The sequence below is a fragment of the Vipera berus genome, assembly GCF_964194415.1.
Source record: "Vipera berus genome assembly, chromosome: 1".
NCBI lineage: Eukaryota > Metazoa > Chordata > Lepidosauria > Squamata > Viperidae > Vipera > Vipera berus.
Genome location: NC_138202.1, coordinates 94,616,542 through 94,643,475, shown reverse-complemented (window position 1 = coordinate 94,643,475; position 26,934 = coordinate 94,616,542). Strand labels below are relative to the sequence as shown.

Sequence of the window (26,934 nt, the reverse complement as noted above, 5' to 3'; positions counted from 1 at the left end):
CATTGAGTTAGCATTCCCAAGGATCTTGTCAATCTCCTCAGACAGGCTCACACTGATTCCAGTTAATCACACAATACTTTGTTACTAACACATTGAGAAGATTTTTCCAGTCACCATCTAACTCAAAACATATCTGAAAGATTTTATTTGTCAGATATCTAGAAAATTTCTAAAAGCAGCCCAGAAAATGGTTCTGTAGTTTACCATGATCCCTACCAGAAATTCAGTTTGACATTGTTATTGAAATGCCAGGTCAGGTTTGGGAAGATCTGATTTTAGATTAAATGAAACCCATAAAACTAGCTGAAGAATCTTAGATTACTCAGTAAATTAGTTCACATATTGCATTAAGCTATCATGTGGCTTGTTCAATAGTGGATTAACATGTTGTATCATCCTATCTAATTGTGGTTTGTTCAATAAATCAAAATTCTGGCTTCAATCAATACTGTATGTGAAATCAACTTCTATCTCTCGTCATACCAGTTATAAGAATGCAACTTGAATTCTATATAAAAAAGGCATTATATAATAACTACTATAATTTTTCAGCCCTCTCCTAACACAAAAGCAACATGTGTGATGTATGAGTGTGTAACATTGTTTTCTAATGTTACAAGACAGAAACAAAATGAGGTTATGGCAACATTTTATTGAGAGTAGTTGATTTCTATCAGGGATGGAAACCTGTTGCCCTTGAAAAGTTGCTGAATTATAATACCCAACAGCTTCAACTAGCATAACTAATAACATAGGAAGTTGAGAATTACAGTTCAACAACAGTGGGAGGGCTCCAAGTTTCCAATTCCTGTTTTAGCTCCAATTTCTGACACAGGAACAAAGGCATTTCAAGCTGCTGTTCAAAGCTATTAATTTAAGCCCGTTAATTCTATCATTTACATATATTTTAATTTTTACTAATATCATCCTATCTTAGTAGTATCTTTTTGGGAAGGTAACAGAAGATGTAAAATTGGAGCAATAATAAAACTAAATATTTTATGAGAAATCATCCTATAATTTTCTGTTCAGGGAATGGCTGCCACCAGTTAAGCATTCATTTCCCCAAGAGCAACTGTCATTTATCTCTATATTATTACAGTGACCACAAAACAGTCACCTCTTGGATACGACTCAAGGGAAAATTACTACAAAAAAGTAATCTCATGATAAATAGGCAAAAGTTATTTGGGATGTTATCTTTTAATTCAGAAATGGATGTTCTTATATTTTTTCTTCTCTTGAGTTTGTATTTTATCACTGTGAATAAAATAAAATAAAAAATACTGGGGGAAAAAGAAATGGAAGGCCACAAGCAATGTAAATGGTCAGTAATGGAAAACTATAGTCATATAAATTTTAGTTATACTAAACTATTGAAAAGAGCATTGATCCATACACTACTGATTAAAAAGTCCACAGGAAAAAAATCTTTTTTATATGGGAGAATGAGGAAAAAAATGGAAAATGAAAAATTTCAGAAAAAAGCAGTTCTCAACCACAATGCTTGTGTCATGCATTCCCCTTTTCCCCTATAGATTAATTTCAATTTGTATGAGCACTGAAAATGACTTCTATGAAATATTTTCCTTTACAGTGTCTAAAACACTTTTAAAAATAAGTTTCTCTATTCCAAATATATAGCACGAACATTTTACATAATCTACATTACAGAACACAATTCCTCTATCTATTATAGAGATGCAAAGTATTTAAATCCAAAATGCATCTATACTTTGATAGTAAGCATGGTATATATTTCATTTTTTTCCCTATGGAAGCTGATTTTCTACCCCCATATAAGTGGCCTCATCTTTTCCACCAATAGTAGATTTGTATTCCTAGGCAAAGATATGGAAGTGAGAATGGGAAAAATATATATATACAGGAAATATACAGAACTAGTAGTTAGTTGATTCAGTCTGTTCAAAACCAAAGATTAAGTGGCTCTGAATTATACCATCAAGAGATAAAAATACCATCACCTAGTAATAAGTATATTAATATATATTATATACAGTATACATTATCAGTAATTGTGTGCACGTGCGTTTTGCTATAGATTAAATAAGTTGGCTACAGATGTCCAGTTTATTGGTTCAAATTATTTCTTCACAACAGCTGTTTGCCAAGAGATACTTGCAAACAATCACACAACAAGCACTGTATTTAGACGTAATTTTGAATACTATGGACAGATTTAAAAATCAAATATGCTAAAGATACTTTGCGACAGGTACTTCAGAAAAATGCACCATTTAGAGTACTCTAGTAGATATATTATGCAAACCTACTGAGCAAGCACGTAACTCCTTTTTTTCCCCAGGTTTCTCCTTACCCATTCCTCAGATCTACTCATTACAATCATAAACCCAGTCACAGGTGAACGCTAATGATTTAAACTGCATAACCTGAAGAATCACAGTTGAAGGATATGAATATTAGATTTGATTAAACTTATGATAAGAGACGCTCCATGGCATTAACTAGCAGAAACATTTACTGACTTAAATTTAGATCAACCAGCTGTGATAAGATACTTGGATGTGTGATTTTACCACCCTAAACTCTGCCTGTCTATTACTTTCAAGTAGACAGGCTATCAACTTGAACAACAATCCGGCTGTCAGATGGAAGACTCAAGTACTCTGACTTTGTAATTAGAGCCACTTGCTTAGAAAAAGATGGGGATTATCAGGAAAGAAAAAAGTAACCAGATGCAATTGTACCTTCAAACATAATTTAATATCTAAATTATGTTGCCTCTTCAGTATCTATTCTTAAAATATTCATGCATATACCTGTAAGTTCAATTAACATATTGTACAAGATAGGCTCAAGCCTCCAATTAATAGGAAACTCTCTGGGTAACTTTGAGCCATTAAATCTTTTTTACTCCAGCCTATTTCACAGAATTATTGCTGTGAGGTGAGAATGAGAGGAATACACCTATGAACCTCTTCACTGAAAACTCAAGAAAAAAGCTAGAATATAAAAGCAAATAAATTATATACGTAAAAATGCCATGATCTCTTTAAAACTTCATATATTGGTAAATGGGAGCTACAAAATGTTACCATGTAGAATGCTCTATTTCTAGGCCCAGCCAATCCCTTGTTTGGGATAACCTACTTTTTACTTTCTTCTTGGCTATTTTGTTTTTAGACACTGAAGACATTGAATATGATCCATTCTCACTGGGCTGTTATTTTTGTTTATTCGAAAGAGATGGTCCTTTTAAACTTTTAAAAAATTCTCTGAAAATTCATATTTTATTAATTACAGGTGAAACTCGAAAAATTAGAATATCGTGCAAAAGTTCATTTATTTCAGTAATGCAACTTAAAAGAGGAAACTAATATATGAGATAAGACTCATTACATGCAAAGCAAGATAGTTCAAGCCGTGATTTGTCATAATAGTTATGATTAGGGCGTACAGCTCATGAAAACCCCAAATCCACAATCTCAGGAAATTAGAATATTACACGCAATCAATAAAACAAGGAGTGTACATAGAACAATATCGGACCTCTGAAAAGCATAAGCATGCATATGTACTCAGTACTTGGTTTGGGCCCCTTTTGCAGCAATTACTGCCTCAATGCGGCGTGGCATGGAAGCTATCAGCCTGTGGCACTGCTGAGGTGTTATGGAAGACCAGGATGTTTCAATAGCGGCCTTCAGCTCTTTTGCATTGCTCAGTCTCATGTCTCTCATCTTTCTCTTGGTAATGAATGCCCCATAGATTCTCTATGGGGTTCAGGTCAGGCGAGTTTGCTGGCCAATCAAGCACAGTAATCTCACGGTCATAGAACCAGGTTTTGGTGCTTTTGGCAGTGTGGGCAGGTGTCAAGTCCTGCTGGAAAATGAAGTCAGCATCCCCATAAAGCTCGTCTGCGGAAGGAAGCATGAAGTGCTCCAAAATCTCCTGGTAGACGGCTGCGTTGACCCTGGACTTAATGAAGCACAGTGGACCAACACCAGCAGATGACATGGCTCCCCAAATCAACACAGACTGTGGAAACTTCACACTGGACTTCAAGCATCTTGCAGTGTGTGCCTCTCCATTCTTCCTCCAGAATCTGGGTCCTTGGTTTCCAAATGAGATGCAAAAGTTGCTCCCATCAGAAAAGAGGACTTTGGACCACTGAGCAACAGACCAGGCCTGTTTTTCTTTAGCCCAAGTAAGACGCTTCTGATGTTCAGGAGCGGCTGAAGCCCATGTCTGGGATCCGTCTGTGTGGGGTGGCTCCTGATGCACTGACTCCAGCCTCAGTCCACTCCTTGTGAAAGTCCCCAACACTTTTGAATGGCCTTTTCCTGACAATCCTCTCCAGGCTGCGGTCATCCCTGCTGCTTGTGCACCTTTTTCTTCCACACTTTTCCCTTCCACATAACTTTCTATTAATGTGCTTTGATAACAGCACTTTGGGAACATCCAACTTCTTTTGCAATTACCTTTGAGGCTTTCCCTCCTTATGGAGGGTGTCTGCACAACTGTCAGGTCAGCAGTCTTCCCCATGATTGTGATTCCTACTGAACCAGACTGAGAGACCATTTAAAGGCTCAGGAACCCTTTGCAGGTGTTATGGCTTAATTAGCTGATTAGAGTGGGACACTTTGAGCCTAGAAGATTGCACCTTTTCACAATATTCTAATTTTCTGAGATTGTGGATTTGGGGTTTTCATGAGCTGTACGCCATAATCATCACAATTATGACAAATCACGGCTTGAACTATCTTGCTTTGCATGTAATGAGTCTATCTCATATATTAGTTTCCACTTTTAAGTTGCATTACTGAAATAAATGAACTTTTGCACGATATTCTAATTTTTCGAGTTTCACCTGTATTCTCAAATTTATCCAATGTTTTCAATATTCCTATTCTGTTGACAATCACAACTGATTTTTGAGATCAGAGGAACTAATTTAAATGCATTAGAATCATTTTCAATACTTTCTTTAAAACAAACATCTTCAGCATATGTCTTACTCAGAAAATATTGAAAATTGTTAATTACTAGTAGGAGCATCAGGTTTTCCTCATATTGTGTTGATCAATATATTTAATTGATCTCAACAGAGCAAGTAATTTAATTCCAAGCATTTTGAGCTGAACTTTATGTTCAACTGGACATTAGGAAAGCTTCGAGTCTGTAGAGGCTTTTATTTTATGATAGGATTGTTAGCTAACAACTGGGGTTGGGGAAAAGTAAAGAAATATTTTTCACAGGACTTGAAGAAATAAAATATTTTCATAGATTTAGTGGCAATTTTAATATTTAATGCCCATCAGCAATTTAGGAGAAAACACTATTATAGCAATGAATCATCATCAAGTTGTATCTTCAGATATGACAGAACCGTGCAAACCTGTAGTGTAATTTAAATTCACTCCCATAACATCAGTTTGTTGACCTTTATAGCAACATATAAATCAATCTATGCTATAATATAATGGTATACTTTATACTGAATAAATACAAAAACTCACATTTAAGTTCTATAGATGGCACACTTAAGAAAACTTTACACACTTGTTTTTCAGTCATATCATTGCAGTTGAACAATACACTTTTAGGCATGGGGGGGGGTCATTTGTTCTTCAGTCAGTGCCTTATGCTTAATTTATCCATTGATGCCAATCTAGTACTAGTGACATTATAATTGCTTCCATGGTAGCAAATTGTAAAGTCACCAACACTGATTGATTCATTTCATGCTGCCACAATTCAGATAGGAAGGTCAGGCATTTTCTTTAATTAAGATAAAGAATTATTTATAAGTCTGAACACAGTTCTTTCATCTCATTTTCATTTCACATGATTAAAAAAAACAGCAATTAATTTCTTGTACATTTTTAGAATGTAGAAAAAGTTATAGAACATTATGGTTTTCCTGGGGGTTAGAGGGAGAAATAATATTTTTTTTATTTATTTATTTTCACTTACACTTAATAAGATAGGTATGTATTAACCAATACTTGCCACAATTGTTCTCTTTAAACAAAAGTTATTAATCAAGTATTTGTAAATGAATTACTCTGCCTTTCAAGGACATTAAATTTACTTACCAACAATATTAGTCTTTGATATTTCCTTTTCAATTCTTTTAAACTATCTGAGGGTTCTGCACCCAAGATGCTATACCAGTCCTTTTTGGGTGGTATGTCTTCAAAAGCCATTGCATGACTAGGTATTTCCAGTATCTGTTTAATTATTAGAACAAAGTAAGGAAAGTTAATTTAAAATGACAAAAATACTAATGATTTCAAGCATGACTCAAAAAATTAAGCAAGGTATTTCTGATATCTTTAAATCAACAGAGAGGTCAAATTATTACAAAGGGAGGGATTAATTTTTCCCAACTTATATATTCTTCTATATATATTCTGAAAACCAACAAGCTCCAGTTTCTCCAATGAGGACATGTTGAAATTGTTAACTGCCATCATATGAGCAACCTGTCAAATTATTACGGAGAATGCTCATACTGAAATTAGTGAGAGGAATAGTAAAAACAGTATTAAAAGTATGTTAAAATAACAGAAAAAATGCCCATTAAATTGACAAAAATATTATGCAGGCCAAAATGAAACAATAAAATTAATACCAGATTTCACAAAAGGTAAAAAATGTTTTACAACCAATGACTTTAAGCCAGCAAAAGCTGAAAATTAAAGTTCAAATGTATTGAAATAAAAGGAGGTTTGGGGAAATATTTTTCTGAGTATTTTTGCCAGGATTCAAAAAAATTATGTAATTGATTTCTTGTGCTCAAAGGAGCTTTTTGTTTGATTTTTGCTACAATAACTGAATAGGATTTTTAAAAGCGAAGGCACTTCGAAACTGATAAGGCACTTTCAAGTAGACTAGCATTAGAAGAGTCTAAAGCCAGTTCTTTGGATTCCAGCTATTGAAAAATTTCTTTGAATAAGCACTCAAGATGGTGTGTATTACAAAGTATTAATCCCACTGATTTACCCCATAGAAAGATAAAAAGGACTGCAGCTTTGTTTACTGCTAGCCGGTTTTTTAAGACACCTTAAAAATACATAAACTTTTTATAAAACTCTTTTTAAGATTAAAAATGGAGAGAAAAATACCAACATGCAAAAGTGCTGACTTTTAATCAACCATACTGAGGAAAAAGGCAATCCCAAGGACTTGAAGTAGTAAAATACATAATACAATTCATGTCAGGCACTGGCTAACAGCTCATTACATTAATGAACAGCAAAGAAAGAAAAAAGGCTTTAAATGTGAAGCAATCATGACAGCATCTCATTAGCCACTGGGGCCAGGGAGACAATTACACAAGGAACTGAACTCTTGAAGAACAAATATCCATAACTCTTAACACAATGAAAGCTCTTCGTGTTACTCATGGAAGCCACTTCCTCCATTTGACAGTGCTTATCCAAAATGATAAAAAAAAAGTCCACTTTCACAAAGTCCACTTAGGAACAAGAAGAGTTTGAAAAGTCCTTGGTAAGGAATTAGAATCACATAAAACTTAAGAAACTGCGATTATCTCAACCAAACACACACAGAGTTCAACCAGAAGACCACGTTGTGGGATCCAAATTAACCACTAAACTTTCAGCTCCATCTAACCATGAATTTCCACTATTTTTGTCCCATCTTGTTTCCATAGATAATATTTAACTAGGACTACCCCCCACTAATATACACTAATAGAGAAGAATTTGGCCTTTAGATCAACTTGTATTTCAGAATTAGTAATGGCTGCATTCCAAAGACAATTATAGCAAAAGAATACAGTTGTCCTCACCGACTGCAATTGGGACCAGCAACTCCATTGCTAAGTGAGGAGACTGTAGAGTGAACTATCGTGTGACTGTGCCCACTTATGCTGTCAGTTCCAGCTCCAGTTAAGCAAATCTGCAGTCGTTAAGCGTGTTACATGACTGCGAGTTGTGTCTTTCCCATTTTGCTTGTCAGAAGACATCTGTAAAGTTGAAAATGGTGATCATGAGATCACAAGATGCTGCAGCCATCATAAATGTACTCTGGTTGCTAATCAACTAAATCACGATCACATGACAATGGAGACACTGTGAGTACTACAGGTTTGGAGACTGGTCATATGTTTTTCAGAGCCACTGTAACTTTGAATGGTTGATGAACGAGCAGTCGGTAAACCTATATATGCTTAGCAATTCAGCCTTGGAACCCAGAAAGTACATTTATACGTTCTATATGTTACTTTACTTCATGCTGTTCTCCAGAGAAATTGGACTGTGGCAATATGGAGTCCAGAAAGAAAGGTTGGTGTTGTGATCCCCAGTTCTATAGAACTTGGATCTGACAATGATATGTGCCAGAACTGAGATCTGGTGTATGTATACGTTAGAAATTTTCTGAAATTCGAAGTAGACAATTCTGGCTTTTGATCAGCTCTCTCAGATAAACCAAATGTGAAAAATGATCACATGAGCTTTTTCTACTTTCTTATAAGGTTACATTAACAGAACCTTGCAAGTCTGAAAATACAAATCTCCCATTGTCACTTTTAACTGTCTGATATGTTTGTTGTTGTTGTTAGTTGCGAAGTCGTGTCCGACCCATCGCGACCCTATGGACAATGTTCCTCCAGGCCTTCCTGTCCTCTACCATCTTCTGGAGTCCATTTAAGCTCACGCCTACTGCTTCAGTGACTCCATCCAGCCACCTCATTCTCTGTCGTCCCCTTCTTCTATTGCCCTCAATCTTTCCCAGCATTAGGCTCTTCTCCAGTGAGTCCTTCCTCCTCATTAGGTGGCCAAAGTATTTGAGTTTTAGCTTCAGGATCTGGCCTTCTAAAGAGCAGTCAGGGTTGATCTCCTCTAGGACTGACCGGTTTGATCGCCTTGCAGTCCAAGGGACTCGCAGGAGTCTTCTCCAGCACCAGAGTTCAAAGGCCTCAATTCTTTTGCGCTCAGCCTTTCTTATGGTCCAACTTTCACTGCCATACATTGCAACTGGGAAGACCATAGCCTTGACTATACGCACTTTTGTTGACAGGGTGATGTCTCTGCTTTTTAGTGTGCTGTCTAGATTTGCCATGGCTTACCTCCCGAGGAGCAAGCGTCTTTTAATTTCTTGACTACAGTCCCCATCTGCAGTGATCTTGGAGCCCAGGAAAATAAAATCTGTCACTACCTCCATTTCTTCCCCATCTATTTGCCAGGAATTGAGAGGGCCGGATGCCATGATCTTGGTTTTCTTAATGTTTAGTTTCAACCCAACTTTTGCACTCTCCTTCTTCAGTCGCAACAAGAGACTCTTCAGTTCCTCTTCACTTTCTGCCATTAGAGTGGTATCATCTGCATATCTTAGGTTGTTGATATTTCTTCCAGCAATCTTAATTCCAACTTTTGACTCCTCTAGCCCTGCCTTTCTCATGATGTGCTCTGCATATAAGTTAAATAGGCAAGGTGACAGTATACAGCCTTGCCGGACACCTTTCCCAATTTGGAACCAATCAGTGGTTCCGTGTCCAGTTCTCACTGTTGCTTCTTGGCCCGCATATAGGTTTCTCAAGAGACAAATAAGATGTTCTGGTACTCCCATCTCTTTAAGAACTTGCCACAGTTTGTTATGATCCACACAATCAAAGGCTTTAGCATAGTCAATGAAGCAGAAGTAGATGTTTTTCTGGAACTCTCTAGCTTTCTCCATGATCCAGCGTATGTTGGCTATTTGATCTCTAGTTCCTCTGCCTCTTCGAAATCCTGCCTGTACTTCTGGTAGTTCTCGATCCACATACTGCTGGAGTCTAGCTTGTAGGATTTTAAGCATAACTTTACTAGCATGAGAAATGAGTGCAATGGTGCGATAGTTTGAACATTCTTTGGCACTGCCTTTCTTTGGAATTGGAATGTAAACTGATCTTTTCCAATCCTGTGGCCACTGTTGAGTTTTCCAAATTTGCTGGCAAATTGAGTGTAGCACTTTTACTGCATCGTCTTTTAAGATTTTGAATAGCTCAGCTGGAATACTGTCACCTCCACTAGCTTTGTTGTTGCTCAGCTTTTCTAAGGCCCACTTCACTTCACATTATAGGATGTCTGGCTCGAGGTCAGTGACCACCTCATTGTGATTATCAGGGACGTTAAGCTCATTCTTGTATAGTTCTTCTGTGTAATTTTGCCATCTCTTCTTAATCTCTTCTGCCTCTGTTAGGTCCCTGCCATTTTGGTCCTTTATCATGCCCATTTTTGCATTGAACGTTCCCTTTATCTCTCCAATTTTCTTGAAAAGATCTCTGGTCCTCCCTATTCTATTGTTTTCTTCTATTTCTTTGCACTGTTCATTTAAGAAGGCATTCTTATCTCTTCTAGCTATTCTCTGGAATTCTGCATTCAATTGGGTGTATCTTTCTTTTTCTCCCTTGCCTTTTGCTTCCCTCCTTTCCTCAGCTATTTGCAAAGCTTCCTCAGACAGCCATTTTGCTTTCTTGCATTTCTTTTTCTTTGGGATGGTTTTGGTTGCTACCTCTTGTACAATGTTGCGAACCTCTGTCCATAGTTCTTCAGGCACCCTGTCTATCAGATCTAATTCCTTAAATCTATTTGTCACCTCTACTGTATATTCAACGGGAATATGATTTAATTCATACCTGACTGGCCTGGTGCTTTTCCCTACTTTCTTCAGTTTAAGCCTAAATTTTGCAACAAGAAGCTCATGGTCTGAGCCACAGTCAGCTCCTGGTCTTGTTTTTACTGACTGTATAGAGCTTCTCCATCTTTGGCTGCAGAGCATATAGTCAATCTGATTTCTGTGTTGACCGTCTGGTGATGTCCATGTGTAGAGCCGTCTCTTGGGTTGTTGGAAAAGAGTGTTTGCTATGACCATCGTATTCTCTTGACAAAATTCTATCAGCCTGTGCCCTGCTTCATTTTGTACTCCAAGGCCAAACGTGCCTGTTATTCCGGTTATCTTTTGGCTTCCTACTTTAGCATTCCAATCCCCCATGATGATAAGGACATCATTTTTAGGTGTTAGTTCTATAAGGTGCTGTAGGGCTTCATAGAACCGGTCAATTTCATCCTCGTCAGCACCGGTGGTTGGGGCATAGACTTGGACTACTGTGATATTGAATGGTTTGCCTTGGATTCGAACTGAGATCATTCTGTCATTTTGAGGATTGTATCCCAGTAATCCCCTTCATGGATTACTGCCTTGTCGTGGCGAAGGGGCTTGCGTAATTCAATGAAGCTATGAGCTATGCCGTGCAGGGCCACCCAAGACGGACAGGTCATAGCAGAGAGTTCTGACAAAACGTGATCCACTGGAGAAGGAAATGGCAACCCACTCCAGTATCTTTGCCATGAAAACCCTATGGACAGTACCAAAAGGCAAAACGATATGACGCTGGAAGATGAGCCCCTCAGGTCGGAAGGCGTCCAATATGCTACTGGGGAAGAGCAGAGGGCTAGTACTAGTAGCGCCAGAAAGAATGAAGCGACTGGGCCAAAGCCGAAAGGACGCTCAGCTGTGGATATGTCTGGTAGTGAAAGGAAAGTCCGATGCTGTAAAGATTTTTTCTCCATAGGAACCTGGAATGTAAGATCCATGAATCAAGGAAAGCTGGACGTGGTCAAACAAGAGATGACAAGACTGAACATTGACATCTTAGGTATCAGCGAACTAAAATGGACAGGAATGGGTGAATTTAATTCAGATGACCATCAGGTATACTACTGCGGGCAAGAATCCCTCAGAAGAAATGGAGTAGCCTTCATAGTCAATAAAAGAGTAGGAAAAGCAATACTGGGATACAATCCTCAAAATGACAGAATGATCTCAGTTCGAATCCAAGGCAAACCATTCAATATCACAGTAGTCCAAGTCTATGCCCCAACCACCGGTGCTGAAGAGGATGAAATTGTCCGGTTCTATGAAGCCCTACAGCACCTTAAAGAACTAACACCAAAAAATGATGTCCTTATCATCATGGGGGATTGGAATGCTAAAGTAGGAAGCCAAAAGATAACCGGAATAACAGGCAAGTTTGGCCTTGGAGTACAAAATGAAGCAGGGCACAGGCTGATAGAATTTTGTCAAGAGAATACGATGGTCATAGCAAACACCCTTTTCCAACAACCCAAGAGACGGCTCTACACATGGACATCACCAGACGGTCAACACAGAAATCAGATTGACTATGTACTCTGCAGCCAAAGATGGAGAAGCTCTATACAGTCAATAAAAACAAGACCAGGAGCTGACTGTGGCTCAGACCATGAGCTTCTTGTTGCAAAGTTTAAGCTTAAACTGAAGAAAGTAGGGAAAAGCACTAGGCCAGTCAGGTATGAATTAAATCATATCCCTGTTGAATATACAGTAGAGGTGACAAACAAATTTAAGGAATTAGATCTGATAGACAGGGTGCCTGAAGAACTATGGACAGAGGTTCGCAACACTGTACAAGAGGTAGCAACCAAAACCATCCCAAAGAAAAAGAAATGCAAGAAAGCAAAATGGCTGTCTGAGGAAGCTTTGCAAATAGCTGAGGAAAGGAGGGAAGCAAAAGGCAAGGGAGAAAAAGAAAGATACGCCCAACTGAATGCAGAATTCCAGAGAATAGCTAGAAGAGATAAGAATGACTTCTTAAATGAACAGTGCAAAGAAATAGAAGAAAACAATAGAATAGGGAGGACCAGAGATCTTTTCAAGAAAATTGGAGAGATGAAGGGAACGTTCAATGCAAAAATGGGCATGATAAAGGACCAAAATGGCAGGGACCTAACAGAGGCAGAAGAGATTAAGAAGAGATGGCAAAATTACACAGAAGAACTATACAAGAATGAGCTTAACGTCCCTGATAATCACAATGAGGTGGTCACTGACCTCGAGCCAGACATCCTAGAATGTGAAGTGAAGTGGGCCTTAGAAAAGCTGAGCAACAACAAAGCTAGTGGAGGTGACAGTATTCCAGCTGAGCTATTCAAAATCTTAAAAGACGATGCAGTAAAAGTGCTAAACTCAATTTGCCAGCAAATTTGGAAAACTCAACAGTGGCCACAGGATTGGAAAAGATCAGTTTACATTCCAATTCCAAAGAAATGCAGTGCCAAAGAATGTTCAAACTATCGCACCATTGCACTCATTTCTCATGCTAGTAAAGTTATGCTTAAAATCCTACAAGCTAGACTCCAGCAGTATGTGGATCGAGAACTACCAGAAGTACAGGCAGGATTTCGAAGAGGCAGAGGAACTAGAGATCAAATTGCCAACATACGCTGGATCATGGAAAAAGCTAGAGAGTTCCAGAAAAACATCTACTTCTGCTTCATTGACTATGCTAAAGCCTTTGATTGTGTGGATCATAACAAACTGTGGCAAGTTCTTAAAGAGATGGGAGTACCAGAACATCTTATTTGTCTCTTGAGAAACCTATATGCGGGCCAAGAAGCAACAGTGAGAACTGGACACGGAACCACTGATTGGTTCCAAATTGGGAAAGGTGTCCGGCAAGGCTGTATACTGTCACCTTGCCTATTTAACTTATATGCAGAGCACATCATGAGAAAGGCAGGGCTAGAGGAGTCAAAAGTTGGAATTAAGATTGCTGGAAGAAATATCAACAACCTAAGATATGCAGATGATACCACTCTAATGGCAGAAAGTGAAGAGGAACTGAAGAGTCTCTTGTTGCGACTGAAGAAGGAGAGTGCAAAAGTTGGGTTGAAACTAAACATTAAGAAAACTAAGATCATGGCATCCGGCCCTCTTAATTCCTGGCAAATAGATGGGGAAGAAATGGAGGTAGTGACAGATTTTATTTTCCTGGGCTCCAAGATCACTGCAGATGGGGACTGTAGTCAAGAAATTAAAAGACGCTTGCTCCTAGGGAGGAAAGCCATGGCAAATCTAGACAGCACACTAAAAAGCAGAGACATCACCCTGTCAACAAAAGTGCGTATAGTCAAGGCTATGGTCTTCCCAGTTGCAATGTATGGCAGTGAAAGTTGGACCATAGGAAGGGCTGAGCGCAGAAGAATTGGGGCCTTTGAGCTCTGGTGCTGGAGAGGACTCCTGCGAGTCCCTTGGACTGCAGGGCGATCGGGCCGGTCAGTCCTAGAGGAGATCAACCCTGACTGCTCTTTGGAGGGCCAGATCCTGTACCTAAGACTCAAATGCTTTGGCCACCTAATGGGGAGGAGGGACTCACTGGAGAGGAGCCTAATGCTGGGAAAGATTGAGGGCAGTGGAAGAAGGGGACGACGGAGGGTGAGGTGGCTGGATGGAGTCGCTGAAGCAGTAGGCGTGAGCTTAACTGGACTCCAGAAGATGGTAGAGGACAGGAAGGCCTGGAGGAACATTGTCCATAGGGTCGCGATGGGTCGGACACGACTTCGCAACTAACAACAACAACATCCCAGTATTGCTTTTCCTACTCTTTTATTGACTATGAAGGCTACTCCATTTCTTCTGAGGGATTCTTGCCCGCAGTAGTATACCTGATGGTCATCTGAATTAAATTCACCCATTCCTGTCCATTTTAGTTCGCTGATACCTAAGATGTTGATGTTCAGTCTTGTCATCTCTTGTTTGACCACGTCCAGCTTGCCTTGATTCATGGATCTTACATTCCAGGTTCCTATGGAGAAAAAATCTTTACAGCATCGGACTTTCCTTTCACCACCAGACATATCCACAGCTGAGCGTCCTTTCGGCTTTGGCCCAGTCGCTTCATTCTTTCTGGCGCTACTAGTACTAGCCCTCTGCTCTTCCCCAGTAGCATATTGGACGCCTTCCGACCTGAGGGGCTCATCTTCCAGCGTCATATCGTTTTGCCTTTTGGTACTGTCCATAGGGTTTTCATGGCAAAGATACTGGAGTGGGTTGCCATTTCCTTCTCCAGTGGATCACGTTTTGTCTGATATGTTACGCAGATCTTTTTAAAGTTTTTTTCTTTTCTGGTTAAACAGTTGCAGGCTCCTCCATTTTTATTTGTTTCCTAGGTAGTATCTCTTCTCCTCCTCCCTCAAAGTCATTCCCACATACCATTCCACAAGTGTTTTAAACCCCAAACGTGTTTTCAAACCAACAAAATTATATTAGATTCAAAATGTTTCAAGAACACAAAGCATTTCAAGCCCTCATTTCTATGAAGGACAATTATACTTAATAACACTGTCAATATACATTTCCACAAGGGAGAGATGCATTAATTGGGTGTACAGAATAGGATTATTGTAGACCCTCCCTTTGCTAGCAGAAAAAAAAGTTGATTGCTTTAATACAGGGGTGTCAAAATGATGCGTCACGCGCAGGACATGCCCACTCTGGCTCCACAAAGGCAAAAACTGTCGTGATACGTCACATGACGCAATCAAGTTTGACACCCATGCGTTAATACAAGGGGTAGAATTCCTGAAGCTTTTAACTAAGGCTGGGAAACACATGGATTTAACATAGTTTTTCTCAGTCTCAGGTTGACTTTGGAATTTCTAAGAGGATAAGAAGCCCATACGACTGAAGCAATTATACTATAGCAGACATGTCAAACACAAGGCCCGGGGGCCGGATCCGGCCCGCGAAGTGGTTTCATGTAGCTCGCGAAGCCATCCTGGAAACAGTGAGGGAACGGCCCCCACTGCCTTGGCCCCGGCCCAGAGACCCTCCTTCTGCCAGAGACCCTCAGATCTGTCCCACTCCTGCCCAGGCCCCCATAGGCACCCTTGATGCGAATGATGTAGAGCTGGCCACACCCACCCAGTAGGCCATATGCACTCTAGCCACGCCCACCCAGTAGGCCACGCCCACCCAGGCCATACCCACCCGGCCCCCTGAGGGCAACCGCAATGCTGATGCGGCCCTCAATGAAATTGAGTTTGACACCCCTGTTTATAGTATCATTTGTTTGGCTTTTGGCTTTGCCAAAGAATTGAGGCCTTTGAACTATGGTGCTGGAGAAGACTCCTGCGAGTCCCTTGGACCGGCGATCAAACCGGTCAGTCCTAGAGGAGATCAACCCTGACTGCTCTTTAGAAGGCCAGATCCTGTAGTTGAAACTCAAATAGTTTGGCCACCTAATGAGAAGGAAGGACTCACTGGAGAAGAGCCTAATGCTGGGAAAGATTGAGGGCAATAGAAGAAGGGGACGACAGAGAATGAGGTGGCTGGATGGAGTCACTGAAGCAGTAGACGTGAGCTTAAATGGACTCCAGAAGATGGTAGAGGACAGGAAGGCCTGGAGGAATGTTGTCCATGGGGTCGCGATGGGTCGGACACGACTTCACAGCTAACAACAACAACATAGTTTGTTTCTTAATTTCTGGCCTTTTACTATCTTTTCACTTTCTGAACTCATCCTATCTGCTCTGTCTTCTCTTTATATTATATATTATTTTTATATATTATATATCACGGGCCTCTTTTGAAAAACTCATGAAAAGGGCTTATTCTTTAGCATTAATGTTCAGAAGAATACTGCCTCTAAAGTTGTTGATACAGCATTGCAACATTCTTCTTACATAATAAAAAGACTATTAGTAAGAATGTTAAGAAAATTTGCTGTTTCCTGAAAAATGGTCCAGTATTTTCTGTAATGGTTAGCCTTATCAATTACTTTTCAGTTGGCCTTCATAAGCAGTTGAAAAAAGAGTACCGTATATACTTGAGTATAAGCCGAATTTTTCAGCCCACTTTTTGGGCTGAAAAATTCCACTTCGGCTTATACTCCAGTCAACAAAAAAAACTTACCGAGGACTTGTGCGCGGCCGAGGCTTTGGTGCTTCCGGGATCGCGCGCACCTCTCCCAAGCCACCGCCGTCCGGAGACCTGCCGAAGTTTGGGGAGGTTTGGGGAGGTGCGCGCGCACCTCCCCAAACCTCCCCAAACGTCGGCAGGTCTCCGGACCTCCGCGCCCTGCCTGCATGCTTCTTTCCGCAGCGGAAAGAAGCAGGCAGGCAGGGCGCGGAGGAACAGAGACCTGCCGACGTTTGGGGAGGTTTGGGCGCCTCCCCAAACCTCCCCAAACGTCGCCGGGTCTCCGTTCCTCTGCGCCCTGCCTGCCTGCTTCTTTCCACAGCGGAAAGAAGCAGGCAGGCAGGGCGCGGAGGAACGGACACCTGCCGACGTTTGGGGAGGTTTGGGCGCCTCCCCAAACCTCCCCAAACGTCGCCGGGTCTCCGTTCCTCTGCGCCCTGCCTGCCTGCTTCTTTCCACAGCGGAAAGAAGCAGGCAGGCAGGGCGCGGAGGAACGGACACCTGCTGACGTTTGGGGAGGTTTGGGCGCCTCCCCAAACCTCCCCAAACGTCGCCGGGTCTCCGTTCCTCCGCGCCCTGCCTGCCTGCTTCTTTCCACAGCGGAAAGAAGCAGGCAGGCAGGGCGCGGAGGAACGGACACCTGCCGACGTTTGGGGAGGTTTGGGCGCCTCCCCAAACCTCCCCAAACGTCGCCGGGTCTCCGTTCCTCCGCGCCCTGCCTGCCTGCTTCTTTCCACAGCGGAAAGAAGCAGGCAGGCAGGGCGCGGAGGAACGGACACCTGCCGACGTTTGGGGAGGTTTGGGGAGGTGCGCGCGCACCTCCCCAAACCTCCCCAAACTTCGGCAGGTCTCCGGACGGCGGCGGCTTGGGAGAGGTGCGCGCGATCCTGGAAGCACCGAAGCAAGTCCTCGGTAAGCTCCGGGCGGTCACTTGCTTCGCGTCTCCTGAGGGAAGGGGGGGCGACTGGAGCGGGCGTGTTTCCTCGCCTGCTGGGTGCCGCGATTTGCCCGGGGAACGCGCGGGCCCCGAATGGCAGCGTGGAGCGAGGAAGCTGACAGCCAGGGCTTCCCCGAGAGCCGCGGCCACACAGGGTATTCCTGTGTATTCAGGCTTGCAAAATGGCGGATCGAGCCTCTGCTGGCGGCAGAGGCTTGCAGAACGGCAGATCGGCTTATACTCGAGTCAACAACTTTTTCCAGTTTTTGGGGGTGAAATTGGGGGTCTCGGCTTATACTCGAGTCGGCTTATACTCAAGTATATACGGTATTCAGATTTTACTAGTTTTAATCTGCACAATGTGGAGTTAACATTTAATAATTAAAAAGAAAATGTCTTGGAAATTAGAAATGTCTTTCTTTTTTACAGTGACTTAGAGTCTCTTTAGATAAGGAGATGGACTGTATATAAATTTAATAAATAAATAAAGCGATATAAATGCCTGGTGAGTTTCCTTCTGGAAGGTATTAATTAAGAAACATTCTGAAGCCTTCTCCCTTTGTAGCCAGGAAAGATATTGTTGCAAGATGAATTGCCAAGTCACTTTACAGCTGTAATGAGTACTCCAGAGACTGCTCTTTATATAAATATGTATATGTGTGTGTGTGTGCATGAGAGTGTATGTCCGTTCACACATCTGCACAGAGAGCCATGATGCAACCACACTAACCATAAGGTATAGCTCAAATTTTCAGATTCTGGAATGGGACAGTAATGGGAATAAAAAAATAGGTGCATTTACACCTTGTCAATTTGACTTATGGCCTAGTACAACACCCCTTCATGGATTACTGCCTTGTCGTGGCGAAGGGGCTTGCGTAATTCAATGAAGCTATGAGCTATGCCGTGCAGGGCCACCCAAGACGGAAAGGTCATAGCAGAGAGTTCTGACAAAACGTGATCCACTGGAGAAGGAAATGGCAAACCACTCCAGTATCTTTGCCATGAAAACCCTATGGACAGTACCAAAAGGCAAAACGATATGACGCTGGAAGATGAGCCCCTCAGGTCGGAAGGCGTCCAATATGCTACTGGGGAAGAGCAGAGGGCTAGTACTAGTAGCGCCAGAAAGAATGAAGCGACTGGGCCAAAGCCGAAAGGACGCTCAGCTGTGGATGTGTCTGGTGGTGAAAGGAAAGTCCGATGCTGTAAAGATTTTTTCTCCATAGGAACCTGGAATGTAAGATCCATGAATCAAGGAAAGCTGGACGTGGTCAAACAAGAGATGACAAGACTGAACATCGACATCTTAGGTATCAGCGAACTAAAATGGACAGGAATGGGTGAATTTAATTCAGATGACCATCAGGTATACTACTGCGGGCAAGAATCCCTCAGAAGAAATGGAGTAGCCTTCATAGTCAATAAAAGAGTAGGAAAAGCAATACTGGGATACAATCCTCAAAATGACAGAATGATCTCAGTTCGAATCCAAGGCAAACCATTCAATATCACAGTAGTCCAAGTCTATGCCCCAACCACCAGTGCTGAAGAGGATGAAATTGACCGGTTCTATGAAGCCCTACAGCACCTTATAGAACTAACACCAAAAAATGATGTCCTTATCATCATGGGGGATTGGAATGCTAAAGTAGGAAGCCAAAAGATAACTGGAATAACAGGCAAGTTTGGCCTTGGAGTACAAAATGAAGCAGGGCACAGGCTGATAGAATTTTGTCAAGAGAATACAATGGTCATAGCAAACACTCTTTTCCAACAACCCAAGAGACGGCTCTACACATGGACATCACCAGACGGTCAACACAGAAATCAGATTGACTATATGCTCTGCAGCCAAAGATGGAGAAGCTCTATACAGTCAGTAAAAACAAGACCAGGAGCTGACTGTGGCTCAGACCATGAGCTTCTCCTTGCAAAGTTTAAGCTTAAACTGAAGAAAGTAGGGAAAAGCACTAGGCCACTCAGGTATGAATTAAATCATATCCCTGTTGAATATACAGTAGAGGTGACAAATAGATTTAAGGAATTAGATTTGATAGACAGAGTGCCTGAAGAACTATGGACAGAGGTTCGCGACATTGTACAACAGGTAGCAACCAAAACCATCCCAAAGAAAAAGAAATGCAAGAAAGCAAAATGGCTGTCTGAGGAAGCTTTGCAAATAGCTAAGGAAAGGAGGGAAGCGAAAGGCAAGGGAGAAAAACATAGATATGCCCAATTGAATGCAGAATTCCAGAGAATAGCTAGAAGAGATAAGAATGCCTTCTTAAATGAACAGTGCAAAGAAATAGAAGAAAACAATAGAATAGGGAGGACCAGAGATCTTTTCAAGAAAATTGGAGAGATGAAGGGAACGTTTCATGCAAAAATGGGCATGATAAAGGACCAAAATGGCAGGGACCTAACAGAGGCAGAAGAGATTAAGAAGAGGTGGCAAAATTACACAGAAGAACTATACAAGAATGAGCTTAACGTCCCTGATAATCACAATGAGGTGGTCACTGACCTCGAGCCAGACATCCTAGAATGTGAAGTGAAGTGGGCCTTAGAAAAGCTGAGCAACAACAAAGCTAGTGGAGGTGACAGTATTCCAGCTGAGCTATTCAAAATCTTAAAAGACAGTGCAGTAAAAGTGCTACACTCAATTTGCCAGCAAATTTGGAAAACTCAACAGTGGCCACAGGATTGGAAAAGATCAGTTTACATTCCAATTCCAAAGAAAGGCAGTGCCAAAGAATGTTCAAACTATCGCACCATTGCACTCATTTCTCATGCTAGTAAAGTCATGCTTAAAATCCTACAAGCTAGACTTCAGCAGTATGTGGATCGAGAACTACCAGAAGTACAGGCAGGATTTCGAAGAGGCAGAGGAACTAGAGATCAAATTGCCAACATACGCTGGATCATGGAGAAAGCTAGGGAGTTCCAGAAAAACATCTACTTCTGCTTCATTGACTATGCCAAAGCCTTTGATTGTGTGGATCATAACAAACTGTGGCAAGTTCTTAAAGAGATGGGAGTACCAGACCATCTTATTTGTCTCTTGAGAAACCTATATGCGGGTCAAGAAGCAACAGTGAGAACTGGACACGGAACCACTGATTGGTTCAAAATTGGGAAAGGAGTCCGGCAAGGCTGTATACTGTCGCCCTGCCTATTTAACTTATATGCAGAGCACATCATGAGAAAGGCAGGGCTAGATGAATCAAAAGTTGGAATTAAGATTGCCGGAAGAAATATCAACAACCTAAGATACGCAGATGATACCACTCTAATGGCAGAAAGTGAAGAAGAACTAAAGAGCCTCTTGTTGCGGGTGAAGAAGGAGAGTGCAAAAGTTGGGTTGAAACTTAACATTAAGAAAACCAAGATCATGGCATCTGGCCCTCTCAATTCCTGGCAAATAGATGGGGAAGAAATGGAGGTAGTGACAGATTTTATTTTCCTGGGCTCCAAGATCACTGCAGATGGGGACTGTAGCCAAGAAATTAAAAGACGCTTGCTCCTGGGGAGGAAAGCCATGGCAAATCTAGACAGCACACTAAAAAGCAGAGACATCACCCTGTCAACAAAAGTGCGTATAGTCAAGGCTATGGTCTTCCCAGTTGCAATGTATGGCAGTGAAAGTTGGACCATAAGAAAGGCTGAGCGCCAAAGAATTGAGGCCTTTGAACTATGGTGCTGGAGAAGACTCCTGCGAGTCCCTTGGACTGCAAGGCGATCAAACCAGTCAGTCCTAGAGGAGATCAATCCTGACTGCTCTTTAGAAGGCCAGATCCTGAAGCTAAAACTCAAATACTTTGGCCACCTAATGAGAAGGAAGGACTCACTGGAGAAGAGCCTAATGCTGGGAAAGATCGAGGGCAATAGAAAAAGGGGACGACAAAGAATGAGGTGGCTGGATGGAGTCACTGAAGCAGTAGGCGTGAGCTTAAATGGACTCCAGAAGATGGTAGAGGACAGGAAGGCCTGGAGGAAGGTTGTCCATAGGGTCGCGATGGGTCGGACACGACTTCGCAGCTAACAACAACAACAACTAGTACAACATACTATGGGTCAGCAGCCAGTCAAATATGAAGGGGAAAAGTTGATTTTTAAAAAAACTTTTTGTTTTATCTTAATCTGGGTTGACTTTTTCATATGGCTTGTGAATTTTGCAAGCTGCCCAGAGTCTTCTGGAGTAGGCAGCCATATCAAATGAAATAAATTGAAACTAAATGAATGGATACATGTGACACCTTTTCAGCAGTTCTTAAAGCAAACACTTATTTTCTAAGCATTGGGTAGCAGTATTATGAGAACAGGAAAAATGTAGTTTCTTTCAGATTGTCAACAAGTACATGGAACATTTTTCCATGCTCCAAAATCATTGTTTTTTCCTTTTTAAATCTGGTTTGCTATTAGAACCAATAATAGTGGGCACCATGGAAATCTGGTGGCTTGGAGAAATATATACGGTAGGTATCTCTATAAGTATGCTTGGTAAAAAGGATTTAAGCAGTATGGAAGTAGTAATGTTCTGTACGCCAAAGCAGACATGGTAGCTACATTCTCAGAACTATGATCATAATTGTTGCTGTTTGGAACTCATAATTTATGACAGTGAAATGTACAATTCCAGCACACCATAGCAAAGGAGAAAGCAGTGTAGTAAATGATGATCTCTGTTACTTAGTAAATGGGTAGGAGGTATTATTTTATCCTAAATTCTATGAATTTTTGGCAAGAAAATCAAGCTTTTATACATTTTTCTGATCTTCTGATTTCAACACATGGACTTTAGAGGAAAAAAAATTAAAGCCTGTAATATCATACAACATTTTATCGTACAGTCCCCATCCATCCTTGTGAAACACTAACAGCCCTTGAACAGGCTATAAACTATTGTTATAGATGTAAAATGCAGACTAAGAATTGTACTAGAATCTGAGACATGTAATGAAATGCTATCAATGACTACTACGGGTGAAACTCGGAAAATTAGAATATCGTACAAAAGTTCATTTATTTCAGTAATGCAACTTAAAAGGGGAAACTAATATATGACAGACTCATTACATGCAAAGCAAGATAGTTCAAGCCGTGATTTGTCATAATTGTGATGATTATGGCGTACAGCTCATGAAAACCCCAAATCCACAACCTCAGAAAATTAGAATATTACATGCAATCAATAAAACAAGGAGTGTACATAGAACAATATCGGACCTCTGAAAAGTATAAGCATGCATATGTACTCAGTACTTGGTTTGGGCCCCTTTTGCAGCAATTACTGCCTCAATGCGGTGTGGCATGGAAGCTATCAGCCTGTGGCACTGCTGAGGTGTTATGGAAGATCAGGATGCTTCAATAGCGGCCTTCAGCTCTTTTGCATTGCTCGGTCTCATGTCTCTCATCTTTCTCTTGGTAATGCCCCATAGATTCTCTATGGGGTTCAGGTCAGGTGAGTTTGCTGGCCAATCAAGCACAGTAATCCCACGGTCATAGAACCAGGTTTTGGTGCTTTTGGCAGTGTGGGCAGGTGTCAAGTCCTGCTGGAAAATGAAGTCAGCATCCCCATAAAGCTCGTCTGCGGAAGGAAGCATGAAGTGCTCCAAAATCTCCTGGTAGACGGCTGCGTTGACCCTGGACTTAATGAAGCACAGTGGACCAACACCAGCAGATGACATGGCTCCCCAAATCAACACAGACTGTGGAAACTTCACACTGGACTTCAAGCATCTTGCAGTGTGTGCCTCTCCATTCTTCCTCCAGAATCTGGGTCCTTGGTTTCCAAATGAGATGCAAAAGTTGCTCCCATCAGAAAAGAGGACTTTGGACCACTGAGCAACAGACCAGGCCTGTTTTTCTTTAGCCCAAGTAAGACGCTTCTGATGTTGTTTGTTGTTCAGGAGCGGCTGAAGCCCATGTCTGGGATCCGTCTGTGTGGGGTGGCTCCTGATGCACTGACTCCAGCCTCAGTCCACTCCTTGTGAAAGTCCCCAACACTTTTGAATGGCCTTTTCCTGACAATCCTCTCCAGGCTGCGGTCATCCCTGCTGCTTGTGCACCTTTTTCTTCCACACTTTTCCCTTCCACATAACTTTCTATTAATGTGCTTTGATACAGCACTTTGGGAACATCCAACTTCTTTTGCAATTACCTTTGAGGCTTTCCCTCTTTATGGAGGGTGTCAATGATGGTTTTCTGCACAAATGTCAGGTCAGCAGTCTTCCCCATGATTGTGATTCCTACTGAACCAGACTGAGAGACCATTTAAAGGCTCAGGAACCCTTTGCAGGTGTTATGGCTTAATTAGCTGATTAGAGTGGGACACTTTGAGCCTAGAATATTGCACCTTTTCACAATATTCTAATTTTCTGAGATTGTGGATTTGGGGTTTTCATGAGCTGTACGCCATAATCAACACAATTATGACAAATCACGGCTTGAATTATTTTGCTTTGCATGTAATGAGTCTATCTCATATATTAGTTTCCCCGTTTAAGTTGCATTACTGAAATAAATGAACTTTTGCATGATATTCTAATTTTTTGAGTTTCACCTGTAGTATGACTATTATAGAAATGGACAGGTGCAATTATATCTATCTGCTGTGCTTTTAGATTCCCTAAAAGAACTTGATAGCTGTGTACTGTAATCAGAACAATGCTAGATTAATTGATTTTGTATGTGATCCAATGTAGGTGTTACATTTTTGTTTTCCCCAGCACCATAAAGAAATTATCTAGCCAAATATTTTTTTTCTTAAACTAATATGCATTGTGTACAACCCATGTGCATACATACATCTTGGAATGTCACAGGCAATCAGCTACTATTTTGCTAAGCAGAGAGGCCAAGGTCACATATCTTCATAGGAAATTAACTTGCACAGGATTTTTTTTAAATAATGGGATGGAAAAATATCTAGACAGATTTTGAAATTCACATTTAAGAGGCAAACAGAGGTACTTCTGGTTGCAAAGGTTTTCAGTGGTTCTAATTCAAGTGTTTTCAAAGATTTACTCATGATCAGATCATCCCTCACTTTACACCATTTATTAAGCATTTCAGGAGTTGGAGATGGAAGAAATATTTTTAAATGATCAGTAAGTTTGCAAGTGAAATGAAAAGAAAAGCATTGTAGTGGCTTATAGAAGAAAAGAGTGCAGGAAAAAGTTATATAAAAAGAATACCTGGAAATGTAGAGTTATTAATATCATGAGGAAACAAACTTGTTTATTTCAATTTGTGAGCCTATTTTTTAGCTTCTAGGTTTTAGGTTTTTTTGACTCTGATTTTTAGATACCAGGACTAGGTTTCTTCTGTTAGGGCATGATTTCTTTAACCGTACTTTAGTAAATAAAACACCCAACACGAGATGGTTTACAAACTACAACGACAAGGGGTGTGTGTGTGTGTGTGTGTGTGTGAGAGAGAGAGATACAAGCTGTGATACAACTAAACAGGCCTCATTATATATGTGCCTATTTTGTGAGTCAGATCTAATGAAGGGTCTGGGGGCAAAACGCTCCGGTATATGAATTAAGAGAAATGATTTGATCAGCGGTGATAAAGAGGGACTTGAAGCAAAGCTTTTATTTATAGCAACTGAGCTAAGGAAGCGAGGCTTTTTGCAAATTTTGACCCAACAGGTACGCCAATGACTTGAAACTCTCGGAAGGCGAAAGCTACTGAAGGCGAAATCCAGGATTCTACATTATGGCATAAATCAGGGCTCTTCAAACTTGGCCCTTTTATGACTTGTGGACTTCAACTCCCAGAATTCCTCAGCCAGCCATGCTGGCTCAAGAATTGTGGGAGCTGAAGTCCACAAGTCATAAAAGGGCCAAGTTTGAAGACCCCGGGCATAAATGCATACTACATTTTCTCCCCGGAAACTTGGCCGCTTCCTCCCACCGAAAGGAACAAGAAGTAAGGAGAACTAGGACTCTTCTGGAGATACAAGTCAGCCTCTATTGTAGATTAAAACGCCAAACTTGGCCACCATACCTCTTCCTTCCGGGTGACCAAACGTCCGTCCGGCTTTTTCCGTACTCGCTCTCTCTCTCTCTCTCTGGCCCGGACGAAAAAATAAAATAAAATCCCGAAACGGTCCCCCACCTTTTGGGGGGGCTGGGGGGGGCTCCGGCAGCAAAAAGACCAGCAGCAAAGCAGAAGGGACGAGGCGGCACTTCCCGGCAACGCTCTCTCGCAAGGAGGTCCTGCCCCCACTCCCACCCGATTGGCGCAGGAAGGAGAAGAGGCGGGGCAAGCAAGGATAAGCCTACGACAGGGGTAGGCAACCTCGGCTCTTTTATGACTCATGGACTTCAACTCCCAGAATTCCTGAGCCAGCTGGGCTGGCTCAGGAATTCTGGGAGTTGAAGTCCATGAGTCATAAAAGAGCCGAGGTTGCCTACCCCTGGCCTACGATAAGCTGTGGGTCCTTACGCGAGGAAAGGAAGATTTCGGCTTCGGTGGAGAACGTGGACGCGTTCATAGGCGCAGGGAAAGACTGTGTTTTGTTTGTTTTGTTTTGTTTTGTTTTGTTTTGTTTTGTTTTTCTACTGCTAAGGCGGATTTTTAATGAGATTGGTGATTTTATATCGCAAGCTCTGGCTGCTGTAAACTACTGATTTAAATATCGCAAAGAACGAGGCTTGGGATTTTAGGTGACCCTCACGTAGATCTGCAACCTGTCATTTCACGCTTACCGTCCTAATTAAAGAGGCTGAGGTTTGAGAGACGGTATTGCCAACTCTTGCTTAGTTTGCAGAGACGTCAAGAAACCGGTGCAACTTTCCCGAGTGGCAAATTTTATTTCAAGGCTTTTATCTTTGTTCAACTGGCATCAAAAGTTTTCAAGCAATCTCAGAAAGTCTCAACAAATACGAGTGGTTTTTTTTAACGATTGTTAAAATTGTTCAATTGATTGTTCATTGATAAAGTACTTGTAATCTGTTTCACATGTACCCTGTATTTGCATAGTCAACCTATCCTCTCTCTTCTTCCCCACCTCAACCTAATTTAAATCTTGCATCAGTCTAGTCATTCTAAACTTCTGATGAAGTGTACTGCAGCCCATGAAAGTTAATGTCTCTTAATAAAATTTATTAGTAAAAATTTTTGTTGTTGTTAGCTGCGAAGTTGTGTCCGACCCATCGCGACCCTATGGACAACGTTCCTCCAGGCCTTCCTGTCCTCTACCATCTGCTGGAGTCCATTTAAGCTCACGCCTACTGCTTCAGTGACTCCATCCAGCC

At 41.4% G+C, this 26,934-nt stretch overlaps 1 protein-coding gene across 1 annotated transcript in view; it reads right to left on the bottom strand.

Moving 5' to 3' along the window:
- DNAJC24 (DnaJ heat shock protein family (Hsp40) member C24) overlaps positions 1 to 25,878 on the bottom strand; it is a 55,237-nt gene extending 29,359 nt beyond the window's left edge. Inside the window, exons 1-2 of the mRNA XM_081312968.1 lie at positions 25,682 to 25,878; positions 6,078 to 6,212 (exon numbers count right to left, since the gene is read on the bottom strand). Of these exons, the coding sequence (XP_081169094.1) occupies positions 6,078 to 6,188 (111 nt within the window). The 5' untranslated portion in view covers positions 6,189 to 6,212; positions 25,682 to 25,878. The remainder of the gene's footprint in view (positions 1 to 6,077; positions 6,213 to 25,681) is intronic.
- Positions 25,879 to 26,934: the final 1,056 nt, after the last annotated feature.